Source organism: Terrapene carolina, unplaced genomic scaffold, assembly GCF_002925995.2.
Source record: "Terrapene carolina triunguis isolate 2854851 unplaced genomic scaffold, T_m_triunguis-2.0 Scaffold95, whole genome shotgun sequence".
In the NCBI taxonomy this organism is placed as follows: Eukaryota; Metazoa; Chordata; order Testudines; family Emydidae; genus Terrapene; species Terrapene triunguis.
In genome coordinates this window covers 3681147-3699899 of record NW_020664446.1, presented here as the reverse complement: position 1 = coordinate 3699899, position 18753 = coordinate 3681147, and the positions used below count along the sequence as shown (strand labels likewise).

The following is an 18753-nucleotide window of genomic DNA, read 5'->3' as shown; positions in this document are numbered from 1 at the left end:
CGAAAAAGCACATTGTAACTTTTGAATTATTTTATTTATTGAAATGTTTAATATCTAAGTTACTAACAGAGCTGCTGGTGCCAGGGGCAGCAGCTGCCCCTCTCCTTCCAACACCCTTGTACTGAATTTTCCATTGTTTAATGCGAACACTAATGTTTACAGCACACATGCTTAGCATAGTAGCCAGCTAGCCAACCCCGCAACCCTCCTTGGTTACTGTTAGTGAGTCAACGTTCTCTAGGAATGCACCAAATGAGAGGACAATGAACTCTTAGTACGCTGGCATTATCATCAGGGTCCTGAGCACTAGTTCTTCATTCCACTGTAGTGTTACGCTAGGCTAACCCTTCTGGAATGACACTGCTATCGCGGCTGTAAGGCCACGGACCTGCTCTGGGTGGGTGTGTTCTGTTGCGAGGGAGCAGCTGGTGCTTTTTCCGTCTCAGTGTTTTGTTTTTTAAATGAGGTTGCTGCTGAGAACCAAATATTTTGCCTGGTTTAGCCACTTAAGTATTAGAGGAGAACTCAACAGAGTTGTGGAGTCAGGGTAGTAGCCTTATCTCTATATAGAGCCAAGTCTGGGTCTTTGAAAAGAACAAGATTGGAGTCGGAGGAAAACAGCCTGGGGAAACCCAGAGCTTTTCCTGCCTCCTAACAGATTTGCACCTCTAGGGGCATGGATGGGGTGTGGAGCCTTCCAAACCTTTTTTTTTTAAGCCACCTATTTTTATTTTCGATACTACATGGATAGTTGGAGATTCAATCCCTGGATTTAGAATATGCAGTTCGCTTTATTTCTGTTATAAAAGCCAGCTGCCTCCATCAGACCTGCAATGATGCAAATGCAGACGTGCTTATCATTAAAGGGAAAAAAGGGTTAAAGCCTGCTCATTTCGAAGACAGTCTGGATAGTGGTTTGGTTGTTTGTTTGTTTTTAAGTAACATGCCTGTGGTAAATCCCTGCTTTGGGTCTTGAAAAGGAAGCTGTAAACACCAGTAATTCCCACATGTGCTATTGCATCCTTTGCTTCACCAGCTCCCCTTCCCCTGTTAATACCCCTGGGCGGCATCATGCCTGCAGCTGTGGTACTGACAGGCTCCAGGGTGACTTCTGGCTGGTACTGCCTGTGCAGAACAGAATCCGGTCACCGCAGCTCTGCAATGGAGTGAGCCTGTGTGTTTGGAGAGAGAGAATTTTCTTAGCCTGCCGAGGAATAAATTCCAGGAGGAGGCTGCTCTCAGCTCAATCCTACTGCTTGTGTCAGGGCCTTGTCTGTTTACACCAGCAAGAATGTGAGTGGGAGTCAGTCTCACCTTCCACCCCCACTAAAAAGAGCAAGGCTGGCAGTGCCACACAGGGCAAAACAGCAGCAGATTTGACACCCATTTAAGAACAATGAAGCTAGAAAGGGAGAGGTGCAAGATAGGACCTTCCCTGGCAGTAGCTCCTGCTCCACTGATTTAATGTGATATAGTGCAGCTAGTGCCATTAGTATAGAGGGGCAGGTACCACCTGTTCAAAATGCACAGTGGCCCAAGAAGCCTGAGCCAGACCTTAATGCAGCTGGGGTGTTGAATCAAGTAAGATCAGGGGCCTCCTATCTCAACACGGGGTCCTCACTGGTGTAAACTGATAATGCCTTAATAGACAGCCTGCCACTATGCCTCATTAACACCAATTAGCACTTACTGTCCAGGGGTGAGATGTTCAGGCCCCTGGCCTTAGCAAAAATCTCCTGCTAGAAACACCTCAGTGCAGGGGCAAGATGCAATTTCATTTTGGAGTGAGACTTTGGTGACATTATGATTTATAGGCTAGCAGCAGATGGACTACAGAGAATTTTCTATGGAAGGTCTCACTCACAGGTCAGGTGATTTACCAGTAGCAGGGGGACAGTGGACAGTAGTCTATACAATGTTAGCAGCAGCTGTGTAGGCTGAAGCTACACTGTAGTTGGTTATAAAAGCACCATAGCCTAAAGCAGACAGCACAAAAGAGAGAGCTCTGCAATGAGGGCCTAGTCTCCTAGTCAGCTGATAAAGTCCTTCCCGTTTCCCGCCTCCACCAAGGTAAAAGTGACCTAGGTTATAATTGTAGCATGATTATCTTTTCACAGCCTTGTAAGTCAGTTGCTTATTGATTCCCTTTCTGTATCCCATCCGTACACTCCACACTCAAGCCTGCCTGCACCAGGTGGAAATCAATTTGTTCCTAATTCACCTCTGAGCTGTACCAGTCTCCTTCCCTTGGGCTAACTCTCCTGCTCTGAGGCCCTTGGCTCTTGAAGGTCTATGCACTCCCTAAATCTGATTTAAATAGTTGCTTTGGAATAGGCCAAGTTGCTGGAGGAGGGTCCCCCTCAGCTGAAAGCAGCTAGTGCCACCCATGGAGCCCGCCCCCCTTGCCAATCTACTGCCTCCCCAGAGAGCTAAACTTGAGTTTAAAATCTTTACTATATCATCGAACATGAGCCTAAGAAATTACTGTGTGTCTTTTCCAGACCCACAAGGAAGAAGTAGCAACAGAGAGTCCTGTGGCACCTTTAAGACTAACAGAAGTATTGGAGCATAAGCTTTTGTGGGTGAATGCCCACTTCATCAGACGCAAGTGAGCATTCACCCACGAAAGCTTATGCTCCAATACTTCTGTTAGTCTTAAAGGTGCCACAGGACCCTCTGTTGCTTTTTACAGATTCAGACTAACACGGCTACCCCTCTGATACAAGGAAGAAATAGGCTTATATAATTCCCAGAGGTCTTAGTGCTTCATGTTTTGATCACCACCTCTAGCAAATGCTACACCTCTATTACAGCTTCAGTGGTTGGCAGTTGCTGGTGTGGAGAAAAGGGAAATGAGAGGATTTAGACACCAGACTTTAATTTGCATGTAGGCAAATTCTACTTGGCCCCCATCCATTTGCTTGCATGACTTGCAGCACATTCGCTTTATACAGTGGGAGCAGGTTCAGCCATGCAGGCTGCACTCTGGCCCAGAACTAACTTACTCAAGCTGCAAAGCACCAGAAGGGGCCTCTGGCCTTGGCGAAAGCTGCCAGCTGTGGTTGTACAAAGCAATAGGATGCAACAGTCCACTTTGGGAGAGGGCAGTTTGGGAACATACGTCCATTCAGTGCCATATCTTCTGCATAGTGCCAGCTTCCCCCCTGGACAAGGCAGGGAGGTCAGCTACCCGGTTAGCAGTGCACTTTCGGTACTCAGAGCACTTCTCAAGCAGTAACATGGATTAGAAAGGCTTAGCCAGTACAGCTGGTGGTGCAAAGGCTCCACCGTTTTCCCTCCCCTCCCCACCACCAAATTCATTTCCCCTGCAAACAAACAGTGGGAAACTGGGCTGCTATTTAGCTTCCTACTAATCCCAGTTCTAAGAACAAGTTTTAAGTAAGAGAACCTGTAAACGCCCATTGTTGAGGAACAGCTGCTAACACAAAGAGCCTGTTCCATTGGAAAATAAGCTGTACTGTATTCCCATTGTTGGACAGTATCCGATAGCGGGTGATGCATGGAAAAAGGGAATGATTCTGTGTTAAGGCAGCTCACAAGACTGCTGCCTCTTCTCTTGCCTGACCCCATATTCCTCATCCTGACTTGGAGCTAGCAGGAGCAGCAGCTCTGGGCAGTGTTCTGTTTGTGAGCCCCATTGACCAGCCCAAGGCACTGTCTGCAATCTAGCATTTGTTCTATCAGCCTGACGCTGTTCCTCGCACACCTCTCCCCACCATGGTGCCTGCTGGCGCCCAACGTACCTAAATAAAGTTGTTCAGATACAAACCTGCCTCTCTCTGTCTGCAGTGGTGGGAGGGCTGGATAGGCTCTTACAGCAATTGCTCGGGAGACACTTTCTTCCCCTGGAATGCTGGTGGTGATTACAGAAGTTACTGTTGTGGGCTGTACACTCACTTACACTCCATAGCATTCAAAGTGGGTAGGACAAGGGGACCAAACAGACAAGTTGAGGGGGAAGAGGGTAACTGACAGACGTATTTTTTTTAAAAAAATCTCCCTCTGCCCTCGCCCCAGGCAGCTGGGTAAGTTATTGTAGGCAGCATGGTAGAAGTGGGGCACGTAGGAGGAATCCAACTCCAGAGAAGGTAACAGGCTGGTGGAACAGTTCACAACAGGCTACTCCACAGGTAGCAATAGGCTGAAAGGAAGGGGACAGACTCAGCGAACAAATGGGGCTGCAGTTGGAAATGTAAGACTTCGTTTCACAGCACGACAGTTAGCAAGGATCATCGAACAACCTAGCAGACCCCTGCTGCCAGGAAAGATGGGACCGATGGTTTGAAAGTAATAAAGGCGAAGTCCCAGTCATCACAGCTGGAAGACAGGCCAGAACAAGTACAAGACAGTGTTTTACAAAACCAAACTTAGTTTCCACCTGGCACCTGCTTCTATTCTGTGGAGCAGAAGACTGCTCAAGACAAGCCCCCAGGGTGTTAGCTTGAGGCTGAAGGCCAATGGTTCTAGAGCAGAACACACATGAGCCAGACCAGAAGTTACTTCAGAGGATCCCAGCCCTTGCTCTGCATTTTCATTTCCTGGTTTGTCTGAAGCATCAGTGGTTGGGGCAGGCGCAGGTGGAGCATGCACGGAAAGTGCCAGCCCTGAACTGTATTTAATTCAGTCAGCTTCCTGCCTTGGAGCTGGGTGTGAATCACTATCCAGGGTTACTCAGGCACCTGTGGCTAGTTTTATCTCAGCTGCTCATGCACTGACTTATTTAGAAACAGTCACTTCTCAGCTACAGTTGTTCCTTAGGGGGCTGCCCCCTTCCTACCCTGTCACAAGGTGGCGTTGAGAGGAAGGGAAGGCAGTTCCTGTCTACGTGGAGCATAGAGGCAGTAGGGTGCTACACAGGAAAGCTATAGCCGAGGGAGATTACCTAGCTGATGGTACAACGGCTAGGCTCAGGGGTTACCCTTTGCCACAGGGGGCCCACTAGTGTTCACACCAATTTTGCTCTAATAGGTCAGCCAATGCTGCCCTGAAGGCACTTGTGCCTGAAGCTTTAAGATGGTGTCCGGGCGCTACAGCTTTCCCAGAGACTAGAGTGCTGCAGCAATGGAGTTGAAGGTGGCTGTGACTCATTCAGTGCCAGCTGAAGACCAATGTCTGAGCTTTTTTTGGGAAGAACAGACCACTGAGGAGGCAAAGGAGGGAAGTCCAGCAGGAAGGGGAAGTGGTAAAATATCGGAGCAGGTCCTAGTCCTTGCACACACACCCCTCCCGTGTCACATTGACAGTACTGTGCTCCTCTCCGTAGGCAGAAGTACACATGCTCAATGGATTCAGCTACTTTCCAACCGGAGAAGAGAACTGGTCCAGGGGAGTGGCTGCTCCCTCACTTCCAGGTGTGCAGTAGAGCAGAAAGGCGACCAGGAGAGCTGGCTGGTAGCAGAACCACGCTGGAAGGGGGAGCACTGGCTCCAGCCACTAAGTGTTTATTAGCTAAGGGGAATCAGAGCAGATGGAAGAGCCATATTAACATTGATGGGGAAGGAGCAGTCAGCGGAACGTTCCCTCTAATTGTATTTGCGGGAAGGAGGATTGTGCACAGATGGGGCTGCGAGTTCACTCACGCTCAGAGCCAACAGACGAATGTAAAATGAGGGAGCCAGACACCAGATCCGACACCATTGAATTCCCTCCCTTCCCCCGTGGCCCTCCTCCCACATAAAATTGATAGCCACTGCAAAGAACGGAAGAACAACCAGAGGGATGCAGAGCAAAATATTAGGGAAGGGGGACTGTGAACCTCAAACAGATACAAACCAAGGCAAGAATTTTCCATGGGCCAATGTCGGCAGAGAGTGCTATTCACACAATCCGGTTTCTCTGGAAATGGAGGCCAACTCCCAGCAGCTGAAGTTCCCGAGCAGTACCTTGGAACGGAGGAATTGCCAGACTGACTCCAGGTCCATCTAGCCCAGTATCCTGTCTCCAGCAGAGGCCAGAAACAGAGAGTCAGAGGCAGGTGTAAGAACCCCACTTAGCAGGTGTAGGATATTTGCTCTCCACATTAGGTCTCCTCCTGATCTAATAGCTAGCAATCAGCACAAACCCCGCAGCATGAAAACAAAGGAACTTGTTTGTTTGCCCTAATGGTGTTTGGGACAAAATTAAGGACCCATAATTTTCACTTCTGCCAGCAGGGCTTCCCCAGGATTTGGGCATGGGACCTCTGGCCCCGAAAGTGAGTCCTACCCCTACACCACTGATGAGAACGTATTGATCCTCCAACAGTGCACAACTCCCTCCCTGCTTAGCACATGCTTCCCACTGCCCACTTCCGCCCAACTCCTGAGTTATTAGAATACCAATAATGCCTCACCTCAAAACTATTCCTTTTGAGCGCTGGCAGGGGTAGCGTGGCCAACGGTCTCTTGTGAAGCAGGAGAATTACAGGCAGTTCGTTATTGCATCTTTGAAGATCCCCTCACTACAGGGCAGCAAGTAGCTCAAGCAATGCCCCAAATCATTAACACTGGCACCTGCAAGTTCACACACAGGCCCAAACCCAACCAGCCGGATTTCATTCCTCCAGACCACATCAACAGAGCCTGAACTCCAGTAACGGAACCCTAAGGAGGGAAAGCCTAGGTCCCCTAGTCCAGCAACAGGTTCTTCAGGCCAGAGAACCAAGTGGGCTAAACTGAAGCAACAGTACCATAGGCATTTGGAGCGGGGACCATATGGCTGCCGTGCCTATGTCCAAGACTGAAAAGTCTGCGGGTTACAGTTCACAGCAGCACCTGTGCGGTGATGTTGGCCAAGGAAATGGGCTTGGAAAGAGACTGGTGCTCCGAGCCCGGCAGAACCTGGAACAGGTCAGATACCAACGATACAAAAACCCAGTCACAAGCAAAACCAAAATTGGCACGGTCTGCCACAAGGGCTGCAGTTCGGATAGGGAGCGCCTGCCCGGGCTGCAGTCAAACGAACTTGAGGGGAGCATTTGGGAGGACACTGGTATTTGGTTTGTGTGCAACAGCTACTGGTAATGCAAAGGGCCAAAACCTCAGGAACTACAGATCCCACTTGGCTCATGCTGGGAGCTGGAGATCCAAGAGGAGCAATCTAGTCCAGAACTCTTCAGAGCAAGCTTAGCAATTGAAAAAGTGATTCTCTGGTTTGTAAAGCACTCCAGAAACTGACATTATTAACACACCCACCCCAAACTGAACCGCAGAACAGCAATACAGAAAAGGTAATTTTTAATCAGCTCATTAGGAAATGAAGAATCTGTCAAAGTTTGTTAAAAATTACATAAATAAGTTATGAGTTAACCGTCAAAAGATACAGATGCCTCCAGGCGGTAACTATTACAGCTTTGTTACATCTTGGTCTGAGACCCAAGGCGGCTGTGTCCTGAGGTGAAACGGCAGTAGTTTGGCTGGCTCCACCTTGAACAGCAGAACAAGAGGAAGCGCCAACGGGGGCACCTAGCTGGTGTCTAACTGAATACACAGCACATACATGATGGGGGAGTTTGGCCTTCACATGCTCCTGATGCTTTCCTTGTTCTCCTGCAGCTGTGAGAGTAGGTGGGTGCTTGTCCACCTCCAGCCAAAACTGAGACTAAATCCCAAAGTGCTTTGGCACGATGCATCTTGGTCATGATCCAGTTTTGCCGACTCAAGCAGAAATAGACTCAGCATAAACCATTCCGAGACAAACCAGTTAGGGGATTTCACAGATCAACATCTCCTGCATGCAACCTGGATCAGAACTGTGCCAGCTACAAATGTGTGCTTGTTCTGACCCCAGCGTGGTCAAGGTCTTCTGTAGATTTCAACCCCTCTTGCTATCTCGCTCCAGAACTTCTGTTTGGCTGCTGAGTTAGTCAGTCAACCACTAGGACATGGTTTAAACAAGACAAGACAAAAAAAGCTAAGCAGTTTATCATCAGAGCTGCCATTCTCACTGGTTTAGATACCGCTCTACATTCTCAGCACGTATACTCTCTGATGACACAAAACTAACGTCTGTTTACACAGATGGGGTGAAATCCTGCCCCCACTGCAGTCAGTGGGAGTTTTACCATAAACTTCAGTGGGGCCTGAATTTCACGAATGGTAGAAGAGAAGAACTAGGAGTACAAGAAGAACCTGGTAGCAGGGCAGGGTTGGGCTTCCCCTCCCCAGCAGCGGAGAGGGATGGGCTCAGTCTTAGGCTCAATCAGGTTTGTCAGGATGATTTAAAAGAGAGGCTCCGCTGCCCCCAGACTGGGGTAGACACAACTATTCCCCTTACCAGGTACAGGTTGGTTGCATGGAGCTCAATCCGACAGCTCCAGGCTGAGGCAGTTCTGTTGATTTCCGGGGGATTACTTGTGGTGCAGGGATGAATGTGAGAGAGCGCACAGGGCTTGTGTGGTAAGGCCCTGGGCCGTCTTGCAAAGAGGAGGGGTTACAGTGCTCAGCAATCTCACCGGGCATGGGTCTCGCCGGTGGACAGGTCCCCAACAAAGCTGGGGTTGCTGTATCAATTCCCTTTGGGGTGGGGGTGGCTCTAGAGCCCCCTCCCCACATCAGGCGGTCCTAAACTCAGTTTAAAAACGGGCTTCAAGAACCATGAGCCATTTTGCAGAGAAAGAAGCAGATAAGCAACCCCCGGATGAAAGGCAGTAACACGGGGAACGTGGGCTCTCCCCCACCCTGCCCGTTCACTGCAGGGAATCCGGCATCACGTTCACACAGGCCTCTGCAGGTTGCGTGAAAGCGATCAGCATTGGGACTAACCCGACAGAATGGGCTCGATCTAAGAACTGTGTCACTTCTCTGCAGTGAATTAGGGGTAAGGCATTATGTCAGTAGGGAGTAGCTACACTGAAGAGTCTTAAATCCCAATCCCAAACACCTAGAAGATTCCCCCATCCCAATTTTTCATCCTGTAAACCCCCTTCTAACTCCAGAGCCCTGCCTCAGAGTCACCACTTCTTCCAGCCCTCCCCCGCTGGAGAATGTCAAGCCTGCCCCCTAACTGGCTGCAGGGCCTGGTGAGGACCAGCATCCATTCCCTGAAGGAGATGACCACAATGCCTCTGCAACCCTACCTGCTCCTGCAGAGCTAGGGAGCGAGAGCAGGGCAGGAGACAAAGGCCTAGTCCACCCTAGAAAGGACTGCAGGTAAGGCTAGGTGGAGATGCAGCTTATAGCCACACAAGAGTGCTTTTGCCTGTGTGGCTTATGCCAGTTCCCTGAACTGAATAAGCTTTATCCACAAAAGCTTTATTTTGCTGGTATAACTGCATCTACACTGGGATGGACTTTTGCCAGTAAAAAATAAAACAAGTCACCCCCTTAACTAGCACACTGGTAAAGTGTCTAGTGCAGAGCTGCCCTGAGCCCAGGTTTCCTGGATAACACTGCACAAAACCACCACTGGGCTGGCCCAACAGCATCTGCTTTCCCACCGATGCCCCATGAGGTGAGATATTGCACTAGAGACTGTGTTAGAATGTCTGTCTCCTTTACTCTAGGCCAGTGGTCTCCAAAGTGGGGTGCGCAAGAGGATCCTTGGGGGTGTGCGGCAGGAGGAGCCCTTTTTTTTTTTTTTTTTTGGCGCTTCGGCACGGCAGGAGGTGCGTGCTCAAAAATTTTTTACTGATAGGGGTGTGCGATCAAAAAAGTTTGGAGACCACAGCTCTAGGCCACTGTCACCCACCCTCCCTTGAGATCAGCAGCACCTCAGTGGGCCCTGGGTGCAAAAAGTGCAAGAGCTAAGACTCCATCTGATTGCCTGAGCAAACGCCCCCACTCTGAGCACACACCAGTCACCCGTCTCTGATGTACCTGCCTTCCAAACCGACTGCCCCCGGAGCGAGGAAACGTCTGCATTGTGAGCATTTCACAGTTGAATTGTAAACACTTTCAGTTCTTAGCCAGCAAGCCCCTTCGCCTCAGTCTGCATCCCCCGGACTGTAGAGAGGCGGAACCACACCCACAGCACAGAGTCAGTGAGAGCCGAAGGGCTCAGGCACATCTAGATCATTTTGATCTCTTGTGATCGACTCTGAGTCAGGCTTTGGCGCTGGGACTTGACCGTCTGGAGGCGCCTTCCATGCAGGCTGAACTGCGACCAGCTGAGGAGCTGCAGTAATGCACATGTGATGGGGATGAAGACGAGGAGGTAAAAGCAGCCCTGGCGCAGAGTTGGTTCCCAGGCTCCGTTGGACGCCAGCTTCGGTTGGGCGCTCACCACGTTGCTCAGAGGGGCCCGCTGGAAAATGTCATAACCTGAGACCAAAACAGTGTGTAAGACTCAGCTAGAAATTGTAAAAATTCCATGCACCCTCAACCACCATTGTAACATGGAGCTCACCACACCTCCCTCAGGGGTCTGTGCACAGGCTTCACAGCCACCGAACACAAGGTCCTGTAGCCCAAGCAACGCTCAGTGCAATTCAGATACAGTGTCCCTGGGATAACAATGCACAGATCTCGCTAGGGAGGAGTTCAGCACAGGAGTGGGGAGATGGATTAGCATCAGATCTCGATCCCACAGGCCTGGGTTCAAATCAGATGTCTCTCAACATGAGAGGTGGGCGGTGGTGTCAAGCTAATCCTTCGCTGAAATGCAGCACGTGGAGCCGCACTGGGACATGGGACAGTACGAACGCCCACAGTGCATCACTACAACCACTTCCCACCAGCTGGTCTCCCACACAAATACTGCCCAGGCCTTCCCCTGTTCAGGTTATTCGCTCTGACAGGCACTGCCCCAGGTGGCATGGGTGCAAAAGTACATGGAGCGTTAACTTAGGTAATAAAACATCTTGCAAACTATGTTGCCAGTGGACCTTGTCCAAGTATTTCACATCACAAAAGCCAGCAGAGGCACTCATCTCAGCCCCACCCTGCTGCTTTCCCCACGTCACGTACCAGTATAAGTACAGAGCAGCCAGGTGCCAATCAGGGGGGCAAAGGTCTGGCCAGGCTTGGTTACCAAGGCAACCATCCCAAACAACAGTGCTGAGGCAGCCTGCTTCCTGCGGTTCAAGACAAAATCCTCATCCACCAGGTCAGTGACAACCAGGTTCAGCAGCTTGCATGTTCCTTCCGTGAACACCCGGTTACTGCGGAGCATAGCAGAGAGGGCATTACACAGCAGCACGTGGAAACAGGGAGCACTTAAATACAGAGAGGGCTAATACAGAACAATGCTGCTTTGCCTCTCCCTAGCACCTGCCAGCCACTTTACATGATGTTTAACATCAAACACCCCTCTGAGCCCCATTTTACAGATGGGGAAACAGGCACACAAAGGGGAAGTGACTTGCCCAAGTCACATCATCACAGAGCTGGGAGCACTGGTTTCAGTTCCCGAGTATCAGGCTAGTGGCTTAGCCACAAGCCCAGCCTTCCTCCCACCAACCCAGAACTACCAAAATGCAGTTGATCCAGAGAACAATCATCTGCCTCGTCTTGAACACGAGTCCATTGTACAGCCTGCTGCCTTAAGGAGGTTCACCTGCCAGGAACAGGTCACGTGGCAAAGCCTACCAGTTGAGTTCACACACCAGATGACAGTTATGTGAGGAGAGTCCCACACGCCAGAGCCAAGCCTGCATTTGCAGACACAGCCTGATTTTTGTGAAGAGCATGTTATTTCCTCATTTGTTCTTAAACAAGGTTTGCATGAAGTGTGGTGTAATCATGGATTGTTCAGTTCATCTTGCTCAGTCCATTGGAGGTGAAGGAGTTCTTCACTAGAAGGGACAACATGAACTAGTGGTTGGAGCACTTGGTCAAGAGTCAGGTCTTCTGGGTTCCACTCTCAGCTCTGACAGTGACTTGTTGCATGACCATGCCTCACCTGTATGCCTGACATTCACCAGCTGTAAAATGGAGATGCCTCATGGCCTCCCTGGGGTGGCTAACCACCAGGACAGCTCCCACCAGCTCAACCACAGGCACAGAGGTCAATGAAACCCTAGATAAGCAACATACCTGGCTATGAAGATGCAGAGAAGATGCACCTGGTCGGGTCCAGCTAGAAGCATGATGATGCTGAGAGCCAGCTTCAGGAAAAAGAGCCCTCGCACCACCGCGTAAACCCCCCATCTTTGACAGAGAGACAGAAAATAGAGGTTGTTGAGATGAGGGGCGATGTAGGAAATACCTGTGGAGAGAGGCACAGACAGTTCAAGGGAGTTTCAGCATCTGACAGTGCCTAGAGACCGAGTAGAGACAAGACAAGGCTCAATTCATCCAGCAGGGCATTCGGAAGAAAACCACAGAACAGCTATACACATTTAAACTGAGTGAAATACTCAGCCCTTACACGGCACTCTCTACATCCAAGCACTGCACAAAGATCTTCACAACTCTCCCGTGAAGGAGGCAAGTGGTATCCCCATTTCACAGACGGGAGCATTGGGAGATAAGTGACTCGTCCAGTGACACACAGGCAGTTAGCATTAGAACCAGGATTGAAGCTGCGAACTCCCAATTCTGTGCTTACCCGACTAGATTCCACCCAGAAGCTGCTTGAGTTGATGGAAGTCAGACGACATGGCAGTGCCAATGCATCTCAGCCCTGACCCAGAGACAACCCTCGTATTCCAGAGCTGAGTCTCCACTGAACCTTGCACTGCCAATCAGGCAGATCTGGATGGCAGCTTGGGCATGTTCCAACAGCAACTAAGAGAAAGTGACTGAGCTCATGGTCTCATCCCCCACGTCTGGAGTTGAACCCAGGTTTGCAGAGCTGACCAGATCTAGGTCTCTCTCTCACACACACCGCCTTACATCTGTGAAACCCAGGTTAGAAAGCCAATGCCTGCCTCTCCCCCTCTGGCCCCTGAAAAGTGTTAAAGATTATTTCTTGTGTGTCTGGGAAGGGAGGGGAAAGTCTAAGATCCAAGATGGTTGCAGCAATGGTCCCATCTGGGGACAGGTGGGCCAAGTGCCACTCCTGGAGGCCTGAGAAAAGAGTGCACCTTTCTCCCGAGTCTCAGTGCTTTCAGTGTTTGTGAAGAACGAACTCAGGCCTGAGCCGAGTACCAACCAGCAGCTGTGGGGTGCTGCTTACTCCAGTTCCCCATGCAGGCTCACCTAGTAGGAAGGATCCTGTAGAGAGAGAGATCCGATCTGACAGCAAGTGTTCCAAGAAGAGAGGGAAGAAGTTGCTGTTAAAGTGGCAGTGAAAAACCTGTGACAAAACAGCATGAAGATTAACTGACCAGCAATACTCAGAGCAAGAGGAGGAAGGCTAAGCCAATAGCGTGCACGGCTCCGCTCCACTAGGAGTCCAGTGCCAGGGTAACATGCAATTCTTACAGGTAGGATCTGTAAAGCGGAGAAGTTGGTTCTGCAGACAGTGTGCTTTGTTTATACAAGTGCTCTGATGCCATCTGCACTCACCTCTGAGAGCCATCAGTTACACCCTTGTACCCCATGAGAGGCCCGTAGTCAGCCCAGCCCAGCAGCTTGTCTGTGCGTTACTATGTGGGAGAACCAAACACTCAGAGGCAACTGAGGCTGCAAGTGCTGCAGCGATGCTGTGGAGAGTGTTGTGTTGTTTGGCAGTCATCTCTGTGGGCACCTAGCTGAGGAACCAAGCACTAGCTCTGAGTAGAGCCCAGTGGCTGTGACATGAAGGGGAGGATTCAGTGCTCTCACAGGATGGCTGGAAAAAAAACACGTTTCCAAGCTGTTCTCAAAGGCATTCGATGACAGGAACTAGGATTTCTCTGGCTGTTGCTTTTGCACTAGTAATTCTCCCCAACAGCCATGATAAGGCATTAAACAGCAGCATCCTTGTTAAACTGCACATGATGGTCTCTGAAGGCTGAGAGTTTGCACTCCTTAGTGAAGCAGGAGCTGAGCCTACACTTAATCCCCCCTCCTGGCTGTAGATGGACGAGCAAGACCCCCAGACTCCGCAGGGAGTCCCCGCGTAACAGAACAGCTGGCTGATGCGAAGCCATGCAAGCATGTGCAGAAAGCACCAAGAGGAGTTAGTGGTGTCTGAGTAATGCCATACTTTCCTCATAAGGAATCAATATCCTGTTGAACCAGTTTCAGACTGGCTTGGCTAACAGCTCACCATCTGAGTCACTGGGTTAGAGTGTCCGTGCTAGACCTACCTGTACTAGGTTCATACAGACGAACCAGAGGAAGTTGCGGTGCCGGGACAGCTGTTTGAGGTATTCTCCCAGTGTAATCCTCTTCTCCAGCGGGGCAGATGGTTGCTCAATGTACAATCTACAGGGACAATGAAACCACTCTAATTGTTTCTGCACATGAGAGAATTTCTGTTATCCCCCTTCCTCTGCACTCCCAAAGGGCTTGTAAACTCCGTGCTCCCTGCTTTGCTCAGAAGTGCAAGCACTGATGCAATGCTGGCTACTTTCCTCATCCTACCAGTTCCTATTATTCATCTTCTCTGTTCATGGAGCAAGTCAGAAGCTGGCATGATAGTTGTTCCTTGATGGAAGCAACCACCAGAACCAGGGTCCTCAAAAACTTGAAATATTTGCCTAGTGAGTCAGCAACTCAAATCTGCACCAGTAAGAGCATCCCTCCCCCGGGCAGCTGTTACAGTTCAATGCCGATTCCTACTACTCTAGTCCCAATCTTTATTGTTAGTTTTATTGTGGGAACACCTACAGGATGCGAGGCACTGCACAAACAAAGACAGTCCCTGCCCCAAAGAGCACTTACAATCTAAGTTTGAGAGACGAGACAAGTGGATACAGCAGAGGGGGCAGCACGAGGGCACAGTGAGTTATGAACACTGGAATGAGCAGTGCGCACAAACGCCACCTGCTTAGCCAGTAAGACAGACAAGAAAGATGCATTTACTTTTTCCATCCTCATGGTAAAGGGAGAGCAAGTACATTTCTATGACAATGCTGTGTTGACATTTTAACAGGTACAGGCCTTTTACTATTAGTGTATACTCTAGAAATTAAAGGATGGACGCTACAGGTAACTTTTTGTCCATCAGCCACCAAGAACAGGATTACTGTCAGCAATATATTCTCTAGTGCTATGCCCCAGTCTAGTTTCAGATGTCCCATGAGATGGGGGTTGCCTATTCACGGCCCAGGAGATCTCAACATTAGGATACCTTTCTTGGTCCTCAGCCTAAATCTTCCTTTTCTTAAATTCATCCCATAATTCCCAATTATTGCTCCATACACACTTCAAGTAATTCCCCTTTTCCTCACTGGTATTTACACATAGATACTTGTAAGGAGACATGAAAACCACCTACTAGTTGTCAGCTAGCCAAGCTAGACATAAAGAGCCCATTTTTTAGTGAGCCAGTCACAACTGTGTGCAGAACTACACATGCAACTACTGAAGCTCTGTGTAGATGGGCTCTCAGGCACTTGTAAGCAGGATACTCCCAACACCACATGCACTCAGAATAACTGCACTGAGATTAAACGCGCTTTCTGGCATGTGCAATGGCACGTCTGACTTTAAGGGACTAGTTAGTGTGGGCCAGTTTTCTGAGTCTTTCCTCAGGACTCAGTTGCTTTAGGTTGTTTGTTTGTTTTTGGCTACTCTGAATTTTGAAGGGAGGAAGCTACAGCTGTCAGGTAAAATTTTCAAAAATGCCTCCGTGACTTGGGCTTCTTAGGTTCCCATTTTCAAAAGTGATGTAGGAGACTAAGGGACTAGCTACACTTGGAGCTGCACGTACAAGTCCCAGCTGACTGAGCTAGCACACTAAAAACAGAGTGTAGCCACAGCGCAACGGGGACTAGCCACCCTACGTACCAACCCATCCGAGACCCAGACCCACAGCATCAGATGTATGGAGTTTGGTGCCACTTACTCTTTTAAAGTTGACTCTTGGTCCCATTTCACTTTCACTTCAGTCTCAAATCGTTGTCTTAGCAGCCACGTTGCCAGAGTAAATCCAGCAACAGAGCAGAGAGCCAGCACCACACAAAATATCCGGAAAGAAAAGAAGTCTTCTTTGTTCCACACTGCATAGGACATGAAGACAGAGAGGGAACCGATGGCACTAAAAAGCGAGCAGTAGAAATTTAGGCTAGTCCTGTCCTTTGCAGAAACAGCAAGGTCTGCGAGCAAGGCATTGTGGTTGAGATCCACCACGGTAAGAAAGCTGTCATAGAGGCAGAGGCATAGGAGGAACTGTAGACCTGGATGGGCCCACGAAACCCAGAAAGCCAGGAAAGAGATGGCAAAAAGGGGCCCATTGCAGCTCAGTGCCTTAAGTCTCTTAAGAATGACTTCTGGTGAGGAGATCTCCACCCCTGACCTGCAAGAGAAGAGAAAAACTTTGATCACAATCCCTGGGAAGTGTCCCTGCCACACCCTCTATTCCCTTATAGGAAAGGCTCAGAGGGTAATGGAAGTGATCTCAACACTGCATTTGTCAGGGTAGTAAGTGTCTTTGTTCGGCTCCCGTCTCACTCTGCTAATGTGAGGAGATAACAGGCCCCAACACCAGGAACATGAGCAAACACACAGGAGTGAACAGAGCCCGTCTTGGCAGGCCAGCACTGTCTACTTCACAATCCCACGGTAAATCTGCGGCAATGCAGATTGTTGAACTGGTTATAACAGTGTAGCTCTGTCTCCCTCTAGTGGACGGACCATGTAGAGAGGTTAGTACATCAGCTATTGACTCCAAGTTTAATGGGACTTAAGCAGCAGAGGCTTGTGCTTTTAGATCCAGAGTTCCAGACTCAGTCCCGCAAGGTGACTTGCCTGGGGGCATTAGTATAACTACACCTGTGAATGACCTCCTCCTCCATACATTCCAGACACTGAAATGATAGACAAGCAGCACCCAACCCTGAAGCCACAACAGCAACATCCAACTTTTCAGGATACCATGAGCAGGGGAGTTTAAGATTTTCATACCTAGGTAATAGTCCTCTTCTAACAATCAGTCTTTTCAAGGTGACATTTTCACAATCTTTTCCAGCCTACTTTGAAGATATTAACTTTTCAGCATTTAACGGAGGATACGAATGGCACAAACTTACTGTTGTGTGCTAAGAAATACCCGGTCACTCAACCAGCCGAAGAGAGGGTCATTGAGGCTGTTCCAAATTAGAAACACTGTCTAGAAAAGAGATACACAATAGTGAGACAAGCCACAATGAATCACTTCAGCAGTCGAGTCTTGTTACTGAGGTAACCAACATCCAGATGGGGACCCATTACAATTCCTTGGGATAATAACCAATTGGTACTGGATAGTGATAATGTACCACTAACACATATGCCTTGGCACTATACTGCAAACCCCCTTTCTGTGCCCATACTGTGCCTTTCCAGGCTGAGAGTCATACTGTTTAATGGCTTTATGTTGTATAAAAAAATATCTACTGGCAAATAGGGTTACACTACCCATTTTCATACATGACTCAAAGTCACGTTTGAACTCATGCTTTGGGAGGTGATGGAATAATGCACAGAGGCCAACATTTTCAAACCCGGGTGCCTAAATCTAGACACAGGCACTCAAGAAGTCTGATTTTCAGACTCATTCAATGCTGTGCTTCATTGCTGCTGTGTGTAGTTTGAAATGCGCTGGGATTCTCCAAGAGGAAAGGCACTCTTTAAAACGTAAGTTGCTGGTGTTTAGACCCCCGACTCACTATCTTTGTATATTTGTATGAGTGAGAAGAGCTAGGTCACCCAATTTAGCTGCACTACTACTAGCTCCTTTATCACTTCCTGCCAAAAAAGAAATTGAGCTACCAAAATGTTCTCCCATATTCTAACAGGATGCTTTGGTTTCAGATCCTACTGCATACCTTGAGAACGGTAGGAAAAAAGAAGGCTCAGAAACTTACCTCCCCAATCCAGAAGGACAGTTTATCAATCTTGTAAACAGAAACGAAGGTGTCCACGTAATATAGGAGGAATACATTGTGCAAAATGGAAACAAAGAGCGACAGGGACCCATAGATCACAGCAGTGGGTAAATTAAAGAGACAACCCAACAGTCGCAAACCCATGTTGGTTCATTCAGAGTGCTTCAGCTTTCCAGATCATCTCCATTTCAGGTGGGACACCTTCCCCCAGCAGCTGTTGACTCTTTGTTGGGAGCCAGTCCATTGTTCCTCCTGTTGGAAAAAAGATTATAGAATTAAGTCAATCAATTTCTTTAAAAAAACCAAACAAACCACAAACCCAACCCACCCACCCACCGGAATGTAAGTTTTACCAGCCAATACAAATCAAGTCAGAATTAGATGGCTTTGCTCAGTTGTTCAAAAGTGGATTTAATGGGATTTAAAAGGCTAAAGGCCATCTGCTTTGGTATAGCCATTCCCTTAAGCTGAGTTATCATTTGGCCCAAACTATTGGACTAGATCAAGGGCTATCCGCGGTTCAGCTGTTTACTAGTAGGAATACTGACAGGTTTTATATACTGTACTTTAATGCTCTTTGTTGTCTGGCATAGAGTAGATTAGCTATTTCCATACTCTAAGGCAAGAACACAAGAGGAAACATGATTTATGGTTGCATACAGAAACAGTCTTCAGAAGACAGAAATAATCGCAGATATTTTTAGATAGTCAAACTGAAGGAGAAGAGTTACCAGGGTGAACTTTGGACTCAAAAACAAATGTCAGGAAACCGGCAGGAATAAGCCCTAGTTCAAGCAGGTGTGATATAGCCTGACACATGCACACTTCTTTCACAGTATCAGAGGGGTAGCCGTGTTAGTCTGAATCTGTAAAAAGCAACAGAGGGTCCTGTGGCACCTTTAAGACTAACAGAAGTA

General features: G+C 48.7%; 1 protein-coding gene across 1 annotated transcript in view; it reads right to left on the bottom strand.

Annotated features, from left to right (window-relative positions):
- Positions 1-9591: 9591 nt before the first annotated feature.
- Positions 9592-18753, bottom strand: part of MFSD13A (major facilitator superfamily domain containing 13A) — a 20488-nt gene continuing 11326 nt past the window's right edge. The window contains exons 2-9 of the mRNA XM_024213630.3: positions 17816-18088; positions 17000-17079; positions 15817-16266; positions 14114-14231; positions 13080-13176; positions 11973-12144; positions 10905-11098; positions 9592-10259 (exon numbers count right to left, since the gene is read on the bottom strand). Coding sequence (XP_024069398.1) covers positions 10006-10259; positions 10905-11098; positions 11973-12144; positions 13080-13176; positions 14114-14231; positions 15817-16266; positions 17000-17079; positions 17816-17980 — 1530 coding nt within the window. The 5' untranslated portion in view covers positions 17981-18088 and the 3' untranslated portion in view covers positions 9592-10005. The remainder of the gene's footprint in view (positions 10260-10904; positions 11099-11972; positions 12145-13079; positions 13177-14113; positions 14232-15816; positions 16267-16999; positions 17080-17815; positions 18089-18753) is intronic.